Raw genomic sequence first — 11,981 nt, 5'->3', positions numbered from 1 at the left:
CATTTAAAACTAAACATTATAGGGCCGACCCTGTGGTGCACTTGGGAGAGTGCAGCGCTGGGAGCGCAGTGACCCTCCCGCCGCGGGTTCGGATCCTATATAGGAATGGCCGGTGCGCTCACTGGCTGAGCGCAGTGTCGTATAACTTCGTATAATGTATGCTATACGAAGTTATTACGAGTGTTTTATATTTAGCAGGTATTCAATAAACATTACAAAATATTTATTTTTTATTCTGATAAGAACCAGAATGATTTTCTTTTAAGTAATGTTAACCTCTTAATTTTTTCCCCCAAAAAACTAAACATTATAATAACAGCATCCAAAATGACTGGCCATGGTTTCCTGACTAAGATCCCTAGCCTACTTTCATTCCTTGGGACTACCTGCTCATTCAGCTTTTCCTAACATTCTGTCTCTTTCCATTAATTCCCTTTTGCTTAAATCAGCCAGATCAAGTTTATGTGGCTTACAACCAAAATTTAACTGGTAAAATATCTATTTTCCAGATGAAGTGATTTAAGTCAAGTGCTACACTCAGTGGTCAAATCAACGTCCAGCCCATGGCTCTCTCTTCTAGACTTTGGTGAAACATGAGTTTATAGCACCTCTCTAGTAGTATTAAAGAGCATTTCACTGTATTGAAGAATTGACTTTTCTTTCACAGAGGACTTTTCCTACTGAAAAACTTACAAGAGAAGAATATTCTAAATAGACTACTAGAAATGGCAATCAATAAGTCTTTTTTGATTGACTGATTTGCTTTCAATTTATTTTAATTACATATATTGTTTGATCTAATGAAGTATCTTTTTTTTTTTTCCTTTCTGTCTTTTTTCGTGACCGGCAATGGATCGCAACCCTCAGTGTCGCGCCCGTACCGGACCGGGACCGGCAACGGAATCGCAACCCTCGGTGTTGCGCCCGCACCTCGCTCAGCCAGTGAGCGACCGGTCTGTATGTGGGATCCGAACCCTCAGCGGGAGCGCCGCCGCGCTCCCAAGCGGCGCACTGTAGCAGTGCGCCACCGGGCCGGCCCTAATGAAGTATCTTGGTAGGGCATAATGGTTAATCTAAAAATCCTGAAGAAACCCTTAATAATCTTATATAATTAAAAAACTAGTATGAAAACTGACATAAAAAGTACTTTATTTACTTATAATACCACTTTGTAAACAATCACACTGTGCACTTTTAAAATTCAACAATAACAGCATTTTTTAAGTGGGTTTATAGTACAAGAATGAAGATGAATAGGGCAGAATAATTTCTGAAAATGTCAAATTACAACACTTTATACAAAGACAGATAACTATATGTACCATAAAAATTTACAAACCATGAAACATTAATTTATACTTTTAAATATGCAGTAAAACATTTATAAAAAAAGCATCAACATTAAATTTATTATAAACCAGTGAATTACTCAGAGAAATATTTATTAAAACTTACTAAAAATCAGTAAATATTGCAACTGAGGTAAAAATTTATAAGTAAACAAAACTATCATTTGTAAAAGTAAATGGCAGGGCAGACATTTTTGATGACTATGTCTACTCCTTGATATTTTGAAGCAGCTTCAAAAAATGTGATTCAATAACCTGTTGAACTAGAACAGATAGGCATTCAATATCATACAAAATTTTAAAAAATATATCAAATTTAACTTAACATCCCCAATTTTTTCCTAAAATAAGGTTGTTTCTAGGTAGGATACACTCATAGTCTGAGGGCAACAGTGCAGGGCAGTACTTAAAAAAACTTAAAACTTAGTCTGTCACTGACTTAGTAATTGTCCAAGTTACTGGACTTTCTGTGCCTTCATCTCTACTGAAACTGAAGGAGATTCCAGAGTACAAGGCTGTTCTAATGTTGTTCTATAAATAGTTTGATAAGAAAATATTAAATAAATCTTATTAAGTAGGTGTGCACTTCTTCTCCAGTAACTAATTATTTGGGTTGATGAAAAGTACAGTAACAAACTCGTTTCTAAACTATGTAGGAATTTGTTGACTTTGCCCCACAGTTAAAAGTACAAGGGTACTTCAAAAAGTTCGTGGAAAAATGGAATTGAAAGATAATACAAATCTTTCCATCAACTTTTTTGAAGTGCCCTTGTATATGCTGGGAGTTAGGATAACATGTTTTATGACTCAAGTGGTAAAAATGATTTGGACCACTGGCTTATACTATTTACAGAGCTTTACTAAAATGAAACCCAAGTTCTAAAATACTTACCACTTCTATAGCCCAGAGCTACAGCTAAATCCATAGAATTATATCCAGAGTCAGTTTCAATTGTTGGGTCAGCTCCATTTTCTATATCAAAATAGAAAAATCTACATAAATAAAATGAAAATGTGGATATGTTTGTCTATTACTTTCTCATGTGCAAACAGCCGGGGCAGATTTTCAGCAAATTTGGAGGGTATTTTCAGGATGGTCTGACAAAGTACAGAATACATGGGGTATACAGAATTCACTTTGGTGTATTGCAGGGGAGCCACTTCAAACAAACAGACATGATCCAGAGTGGCTGAAACTCATAAACAACTGAAGACAGAACATATGCATAAAGACACTGTAGATGGAGAAAACACTGGATTCAAATGGGAACCCCCAAATGAAAGCCACAAGGATAAATCTCCAATTGCTGATGTGGTGTGTGACGGAGCTGTTTCTCATGTGGAAACTCAATGGTAGTAGGTGTTTGAGGGGTGAACAGCAGCAGGATCAATGTACTTAGCAATAGTTTCTGATTCTCCTAAGTAATACCAGGGGAGGCCAGGTTGAAAAAAGTAGTGTTCCCATGGCATTTTCTAAATAACTTTTACTTTTATCTGCTTACCTAAGAGCATCTTTACACATTTCACATGATTTCCATGTACAGCATAAAGCAAAGGTGTCCCTCCATTCTGTAAATGGAAAAGGTGATTGATAGTTTTTCAGGGTAAGCAATATTCGAGTAATTTAATGCTGCTGTGAGAAGTTTTACTAAGAATTGGACATGTAAAAGTAGATTAACATCATTTTAACATTTTGTGCAGAATACTTAGATCAGAACTAAGAACTGAGTTTATGACATTCATTAACTTTTTCTTCCAGATATTCAGTTAATTTAATTATTTAATTATTCTTCCATGTGTTTAATAACATTTATTATATCTTCCCCAAACCAAATAAATTCTAGAATTTGTTATTGTAATTTTAAATTCAGTATCGTAGACTCACCCAGTCATATTCATTCACATCAACTCCACAATCAAGCAGCATTTTGACAATATCTGTATAACCTTTACTACAGGCCAATGACAGTGCACTTTCTCGACCTTTTCCTAAAAGTTGGGGATCAGCACCCTGGCGTGGGAAGGGGAGATAAAAGACTTTTCAATTAATTTAAACAAGAATATTGTTATTTCTGTCAGTAATAATTACAGTTCAACACTTAAGTCAGGTAATGTAGAATTAATAAATAATGGAAAGTTTATTCATGATGTCCTTGTTATCAAGATTGTTTGGATGCCTTCCTACCTCCCCCTGTCTATCTTAATCCTAACTATGCTTTCACTCTGGAGTCAAGTCACAGCTCATCCATGAAGCCTCCTCCTGCACAGCAGACAGTACTTTTGTTCCCGGTGCACTTAAGGGGGCTGGGCATCAAGTTATTTTTCACTGTTTCATGTATGATCAGTCTTGTCTTCCCAACTAGATCCAAGTTCCACAAGAATATGAAAAGCATTAAAAAATTTTTGTATCCTCTGTCATATTTAGCTCTTTGGAGATACAAAAACTTTACTGAAGACTTAACTGAACTTATATAACTGTACATATACATTTTCTGAGTCATTTTCCTTACATTCTGAAGTAGAAACTCTACCACAGCTATTTGCCCGTGTGCTGCAGCCCACATCAGAGGAGTAAATCCTTCTTCATCCGTGTGATTGATAACATTTTCTATTTAAAAGAAAAGCAATTTTTGTGATCTAATTTAATGACATATTGATATCACTATGAAAATACTAACATTCCAAAAAGTTGATTATATTACTCAATGAAGTTCACTTTCTGCTGACTTTTGTTCCTGAAGTCCTATTATGTGCTACTGTAATTTGCCATCTGAATGTATTAAAGTGTGCCTCAATATATATAGCTGAGTTCATACAGCATATTATTTAAAGTATAAAAGTACCAGACATGACATAATGCTAGGTACGAGGCAGTCAACAGAACACTGGTCTCAGAATCAGGAGACCAGAATTTGCATCCTGGCTCTGTCACTTTCCAGCAGTGTGATCCTGGGCGAGTCACTTAATTTCTCCAATACACTTAATACCTTCCTTATCTCAATGTGTAGTTGGGACAATCACGATAAAAATGAAATCATATGATAGCCCTTAGCATTACATAAATATATATTATTATAAAAACTCCAAAATCTTATTAAAGCTATCTTCCACTCTATAGCTAACATTGCTGCCTGTGAATTTCACTTATTCTCATGGTTTGCTACTTAATATGTGAATGAAGATTGAGCCCCATTTTATTACCTAGATTTAGTCTAATAGTTACAAAGTCCACAGCTTTTTTCCCTAAACTTATTTCGTAGGTTGCAAATGAAACCTCCAAATATTTTTGAGCAGAAATATAATGATTACATTAAGTCTTTCTTACAAAAGAATGACATGATTAAGAAAAAAATAAAACTTTGACCCTGCTCCTATATTCAATAAATGATGTTGGGACAACTAGCTAACTTTATGAAAAATGAAAATAAAAGTAAAACTCTATCTTTACTTCATTACACCAAAACATATTCCATATGAGTCAAAGATTGAAATTAAAAAAAGGAAACCACAGACGTTGTAGAATAAGGAATGGGTGAATTTATTTATAATATTGGAGTCAGAAATCCTTTCTAAGCAGGATATAAGACCCAGAAGTGACAAAGAAGAAAGTAAATTAACTACTTAAAAATGTTACACCTTTGTCTGAAAACATCACAAAGAAAGTCAAAGGAAAAGTGACAAGCTGGAGAAAACTATATGCAACATAAACAATAAAAGCTAATTTCGATAGAGTTCATATACCAACATACAGCAGGCAGTTCACACAAAAGAAATTCAAATAGACCATAATTTAAAAAACATAAATGAAACTACTATGAGATACCATTTTTCACCCATCAGAGTAGCAAAAATTAGAGTCTGATATATCCCGTATCAATGAGAGTATGGGAAATAACTCTAGCTATGGTGTGAGGACAAACATCCAGCAATGTATATAAAAATAACAATTCTTACACTTTTACCCAGCAAATCTACTTGTAGAAATGTATGCTATGGATATACTTAAAAAGAACGCCAACAATATTGATATTTAATAGCAACAAACTAGAATCAACCATCGCTAGTGGTACGGCTTAAAAATTTAAAAAATAGTATATATATATATATATATGCAATATAATACAAAATTACGGAGCTATTAAAAGTAACTAGATTTTTATGTGCTTACACAGAAAGCTCTCCAAATATTAAGTGAAAAAAGTAAAGTACAACGTACTGTATACAATATTTCCCCTCTTGTATAAATAACAACCATATACACATTCTCACATATTACCCATAATGTAAATAAAAATTTTCTGAAGATATAAAAAACGTATATGTTTTCTTTTGGAGAATAGAACATTGTGGTAAAGAAAGTTATAACCTTTATTCTTTACTTTTTGTACTGTCCATTGGGTTAACTGGTGAGATTATGCAACTATTTGTTTTTGTCTTTATTCTTTCCAATATTAAAAAAACCAAACCAAATGTAATAAATTCTATTGAATTTGTTTTAAATAAATATTTTAAAGTAGGCTATTACCTTGTTCAATACGAGTAGCCAGGTAGAGCATCTCTCCCTGAGCAGCCAACTGGTGAACAGACAAAGCTAAAACAATACCATAAAATGCTTCATGTATATCTGTAGGGTACACTTTCACCATCCCATTGTTCATGTTTGTGCCACAATTTTCTTTTCCCAAATAAAAACTATCACCATAAAAATTTAACTTAAAGTATATCCTAACATTACAAGTACCCATCCTATAATTGAGAACTGACTCTTATATGTTCATTTAAAGTAATTCTGACATCTGCAAATTGTTATTATCAATGAGATTTATTCTGAAGAAATGGTTTAGGTACTTAATTTTTAAAATGCTATTTCTGTATCCAAACTTATGAGGAGGATAGGTCTAAAAGATACTCTTTTTGTCTTATTATTGACTCTATTCAAGTCCTAAATATTCTTATTTTAAAACTCCATGGGTTTTTCATTAGTAGGAGTGAGGTAATAAATGGAAAACTAGCCTTAAAAATAAAATCTTGCCTGTAGGCCTAGCTGTGGCTAATTAGCTGTGTGATCTTGGATAACCAATTAAACACTTTTTGTCTGTAACATGAGGGCTGTGAACCAGATGATCTCTAGGTATTTCTTTTCAGCTCAAAAATTTTATGGTTGAACAGGCATTGTTCTATGAGAATTCTCCTTAAAAATTAGTAGGACTTGATTGATTGTTGACTTCAGTGATATGACTGTATGGCCTTAATACAGAAAGGAAAGCAATTAGGAGGCATATACAAATTTATTTAAGTAAACTATTAATGGTCAATAGCTGAGGTGAGAGTCCTAGAGGAATACTCTTCCTGGCTTAACTGCTACTGCATGTGATTCAGAAATCAGGAGGGATTTAGTATTTCTAAAGTAAAGAGAGTGGGCTGGCCTGTTAGCTCACTTGGGAGAACTTGATGCTGACAACACCAATGTCAAAAGAAGGGTTTGGATCCCTATACCAGCCAGCACCAAAAAAAAAAAAGAAAAAAAGTAAAGATAAAGACTTCCCCATGTATTAATATAAAGATACATTTATATTATATTCTCAAATACAGTTACTAACATCAAATTGCTAACTGGTTTTCTCTGATTAACATATTCACACTGTACAGAATATTTTCTAGTTTAAATATGAAAACTTTAATTCATTTATTTCCTCTAGAATGATTCTACATTTTAAAAAAATGTGGATTCAAAGTTTTTAAAATGGTGGTTTCAAATTCATATTTTATATTCAAATTCAAAATTAGAGTACAAATCACTCAGCTTTTACTACAAAATCATCTGTTGATCAGTGATCTACTTAATAAGTAAATATGAGGCCTTGCACTTCAAGAACACAAAAATACTGACGTCTTAATTTGCAGAGTTCAAAATAACTCATTGTTTTTATAGATTTTAATAATATTTCAATCTGTATTTGTTCTCAACAGAGAAATATAAAACATGAAATATTTTAAAATGCAGTAATACAAGGGTTCTTCAAAAAGTTCCTGGAAAGATTTGTATTCTTTTAATTCTATTCTTTTAATTCTATTTTTCCATGAACTTTTTGAAGTATTCTCATAAATGAAAAAGTTTTAAGTTACTAAACCTAATAGAACATCACTTAAGCTTTCAAAAAGAGAATAAGCATTTATTTATTTAAAAATTTTCATTTTTAATTGACAAATAATTGTATATATTTATGAAGTGCAATGTGATGCTTTGATATGTGTTTACATTGTGAAATGATTAAATAAATCTAATTAACAAATCCATCACCTCACATACTTATTTTTTTGTGGTGAAAACATTTAAAATCTATTCTTTTAGCAATTTTGAAATATATGATGCATCACTGTTTATTAAAGTCACCATTCTGTGCAATATGTCATCGAAGCTTATTCCTCTTGTCTAGCTGAACCTTTGTACCTTTGATCAAAATCTCCCCTTTTCCCATTCACTTCTCTCCCTCAGCTTCTGGTAACAACCATTCTATGCTCTACTTCTGACTTCTACTTTTTTAGATTTCACATGTAAGATCCTGTGGTATTTGCTTTTCTGTGCTTGGCTTATTTTACTTAGCATAATGTCCTCCAGGTTCATCAATGTTGTCACAAATGACAGAATTCCCTTCTTGTTTAAGGCTAAATAGTATTTCACTGTGTATATATACCACATTTTCTTTATCCAGAGAACATGCATTAAATGGAAACAGTGTTTCAAAGCCAAACTCCTGAAACAATTATATTAGTAATAAAAATATTTCAATACATCAGTGGCAAATACTTACAATTTGCTAATAGAGGTGTGGTAGAGACCTCATTTCCTCTGTGTTTGTTGGTTAAAGTAGTTGACTGTTTTATGGGTGAGAAATGTTTTGTTGTAGAGGGGGTGTAGACATGCCTTACTTGAATTCCCGGAGACGGAGATGTATGGATATTGCATTCAGCTAAGTAAAAAAATGTAGACACAGGAAAACATTGTTTTAAGCTTATTTAAATGCTTATGGACAAAACATTTCAATAAGAGTTCTATGTCAATGTCTATATTAAAAAAGAAATACATGAGGTATAATAGCTTCAACTCAACTGTTTATCAAGCGATATTAAATTAGTTTTGTCATAAAACTCTATACTACTATAGTAAAAATTCCAGAACAAAAAATGTATTAATCTTGAGCAATTTCATTCTAAGACATTAGTTTTATTATTCAGTAAATCTACAGCATGATGACAGACTTTACTATATTAAAGCAAAGGAAGCTAAAGCAAATTAAATATTCATAGAACAGGGAATATTAAGCTAATTCATTTCTAAAAGACACAAGAATTTTTTTTCCCTGATCTTAAAATAAGGAACTTCATTAGAGAATTTGTAAATAAACAAAGGTTAGGAAAGAAATTTTTAAAAAATCAACATGTACTTCCTTTAAGCATTATATAACATGAAATTATTTAATTTTAGTTTCTGTGAGATTCTAGAAAATCATACTAAACATGACTTCCAAACTCTCTTCCCAAACTCAAAATCTCATGGTCAGAAGAAAACAAAAAAAACAAAAGCAAAAAACCAAAAAACACACACCCAAGTAAACAAAACCAAAATCAAATGTAGATATTTATACCATAACTTTCAACCTTTAAATAGGACAGATGCCACCTCCAGGTCAGAGTTAACCTGATCTTGAATGTTTTTACTATCCTCTTCATTTAAGGACTTCACAAATCGAGAACACACATTCATATCGAATCGGTTAGGCAATATGAATTTCATTCCCATGGCAACACCCTGAGCTGATCCTTCTTCTGCATTTGGGTCCAGTGGATGTTCTATTTTAACGTCTGGCATGCCAGTTAGACTATAACTGCTGGGACACTCTTCCACTATCAGTTGGGCTCCAATATCCAGATTTGCTGAAGTAGCCATAATTTTCACTGTAGACTCAATTAAAACATTTCTTCATGACTTCCTCTTGGTTTTATAGAGCAGTATCCAGTGTATTCTTGGAATCTGGATATTAAAAAATCTGCAAGAAAAAATTAGAAAATTAAAAGTATTGTATCAATTTAGGTAAAAGTACACAAAGTAGTCACTTTCAATCAGTACTCTTATACGCACCTATAACCTAATAGAAAGTATACAATGTTCAGAAATTGAAAAACCTGGATACAAATCTAAACTTCACCATTTATTAGCTGCATGACCTGTACATGTTACTCAACTTCTCTTATGCCTCAGTCTCATTTGTAAAATAGGAATACCACCATTAACCTTACAGGATCCTGGTGAAAACCAAATGATATACAGTAACATTCTCATCTCTACCACTACATTTCAACAAATTTTAGTTGTTTCTCCCCTTTCCTATACTTGAACATAGCCAAATGGATAAAAGATCAGGCTAACAATGAAAATAAACTTACATGTTAAAACTTTAAGCTCTTACCTGAGGTTTATTTTTAAAACACGCTATGTTTATATAAGTGGCTTTCAGTTTGAATTTAAGATATAATTCATGATGTATCCAAGTTTATTAGTATTGTTATCTATAACATCTGTGATTCCTAGACAGTGAAAGACTTTACAAAGCTTTGGTTTTGATGAACTGAAGGTATATTTATCAGTTTTTGTTCAAATCAAGCATTGCTAACTTACTATATATTTTTATAAAAAATAAAGTGTGTAGATTATGGATTGGCTTCCTAAGATATGTAATTGTCCCAGATGTATATAATCACTTGAGACAGGAAGAAAATTAATAATACCCAGTTAATTTTTTCATGATAGGGTTTATTGGTTCCTAGAAATTTTGACAGGGTGCAAGGTGATTTAAAATTGGAATTAATAGAGAAAAATGCATTAGAATCACAGTGGGGAAGGGGCCGGCAAACCATAACATTTTACGGATGACCACTGTTTACAGTTTTAAAAACATTGATTGATCCTTATAACAATCCTTTGAGTAGGCAGGACAGGTAATCACCGTGTGCACCCTAGAAAGGAGAAAAGGAAGCGCATGTATTATAAGAGACATATCGACTCTTTTGACTCCAGCACCCATGACCATTAAGACAAGCAGCAGCACTAAATTAATCCATTGGAGAAGAGTTGAAGAAGTAACACATGGTAAGAAAAAAAAAAAAGTTAATACACTTTAGAGAAAAGAAAGAAGGAAACCGGAACAGAAAATTAGTTCAGTGATTCAAATGGAGATGTAAGTGCAATGCAGAGGTCCATGGGTCCTTAAAAGGAATTGCACAATATGAACTGTCTTGCCTGAGGGAAGAACCATCTCCCCAACCCTCTAACCCAGGGGTGGGCTAAGTGCACGTCCCCTGAGCTCTCTCAGCACCCTGCATATATCTACTTCAGTATTTACCATTGCCTTGAAAATTTCCATTTAAACTCCCACTAAATTGAAAACTCCTCTAGAATGGGGACCACTTTTACTAAACTTTGTACACAAAACAGTATTCGGTCCTAGAAGGTGCTCCATAAATGTTTCCTGGTCTGAACTTTAACAATTTTTCCTTTTCTTTTCTATCCTGAAATGACCGAGAAATGCTCAACAAACATTTGCTGATTAGATCTGGCTTTCCATTCCCAACATTGCCACCAACTAACTGTGAAACCCTGTACAGATAAATCATATAATTTTTTTGAGATTTATTCATCTGTAAAATAAAGTGTTGAAATAGGCATTTTAATATTCTTTCCAGCTTTAAACAGCTTCCAAATTATAAATCAGAGTTTATAGACGACACTAGTCTTTGACGGGAGAACAGCAAGTTTGCTTGGCGGGGAGTGGTTGGAAACAGAACGCTTATCTTGGCACTACTCTAGAATGGAGAGGCAAAGTTGATTTGTAAGCCAAAATTTTGAAGAATAGGAGAAGGAGGGGAAAAAAGACTGAACAGAGGAAGCTGTGAGAAAAAAGAGGTAAGGCCAAAGACAGCTACGATCACTTCTGGCAGAGCCCAGGCATGAAGGGAGAGAGAGCCTAACGAGGCAGAGTGGGCAACTGTGCTAGCCCCAGTGAATGCTAATAACAGGAGCCCCTTCCTCGCTCCCACCCTGGTTCTCCATTATCCTGGAATTGTCCTACGAGAGGAAAGTGCTATGAAAATGAATGATGCCTCACTGGCGACAGGTGTCTCGGCGTCCCAGGACAGGAGCCCGCTGGAGGGGAGACGCTTGTAGGGAGGGAAGTCCGCTCTGTCGCCACCGGCTAGCTGTGCCGGAAAAGTCCCAGGCTGAAACTCGCTCACCCGTGGTGAGCGGATGCCGGGGACAAGGGCAAGAGGCCGACCGAGTGGGCGCGCAGAACCTTGCGACCACCTTTGACAGCAGAGAGCGAGTCGGGCCTTCCCGTTTGTGGTCACAGATTGAGCACAGGTCCCCAAGACCGGGCTTGTTTTCGCCACGACGTCACTTCCGATTTCTTCTTTCACCTTCTGGCAAAAAAAACGTGCCGCAGCCAAGAGGACTTCCAGGGTTTCTTTCTTCGTTCCTTTTTTTTTTTTTTTTTTATGTCTTACGCTCTACGGTCCATCCTGCCCAAATACTACGGAGACAGGGTCATTGCAGTTGGCCGCTCTGGCCGCTCTGGC

At 34.5% G+C, this 11,981-nt stretch overlaps 1 protein-coding gene across 3 annotated transcripts; it reads right to left on the bottom strand.

Annotated features, from left to right (window-relative positions):
* Positions 1–1,127: 1,127 nt before the first annotated feature.
* ANKRA2 (ankyrin repeat, family A (RFXANK-like), 2) lies at positions 1,128–11,901 on the bottom strand. 3 transcript variants are annotated; one of them, XM_008573312.1, is made up of 9 exons: positions 11,513–11,901; positions 9,009–9,397; positions 8,162–8,320; positions 5,875–5,940; positions 3,860–3,957; positions 3,235–3,360; positions 2,852–2,918; positions 2,242–2,322; positions 1,128–1,612 (listed from the first exon to the last, which is right to left on the bottom strand). In XM_008573312.1, the coding sequence occupies exons 2-9, from the start codon at positions 9,295–9,297 to the stop codon at positions 1,557–1,559; spliced, it is 942 nt and encodes a 313-aa protein (XP_008571534.1). In that variant the 5' UTR covers positions 9,298–9,397; positions 11,513–11,901; the 3' UTR covers positions 1,128–1,556. The 3 variants fall into 3 exon arrangements, with proteins under 3 accessions (XP_008571534.1, XP_008571535.1, XP_008571536.1); XM_008573313.1 differs by having other exon boundaries at positions 11,640–11,901; XM_008573314.1 differs by lacking the exon at positions 11,513–11,901 and having other exon boundaries at positions 8,996–9,167.
* Between the last annotated feature and the right edge of the window lie 80 nt (positions 11,902–11,981).

The sequence above is a fragment of the Galeopterus variegatus genome, unplaced genomic scaffold (genome assembly GCF_000696425.1).
Source record: "Galeopterus variegatus unplaced genomic scaffold, G_variegatus-3.0.2 Scaffold902, whole genome shotgun sequence".
In the NCBI taxonomy this organism is placed as follows: Eukaryota; Metazoa; Chordata; class Mammalia; order Dermoptera; family Cynocephalidae; genus Galeopterus; species Galeopterus variegatus.
The sequence above is the reverse complement of the archived record's forward strand: the minus strand, read 5'-3'. Positions and strand labels throughout refer to the sequence as shown.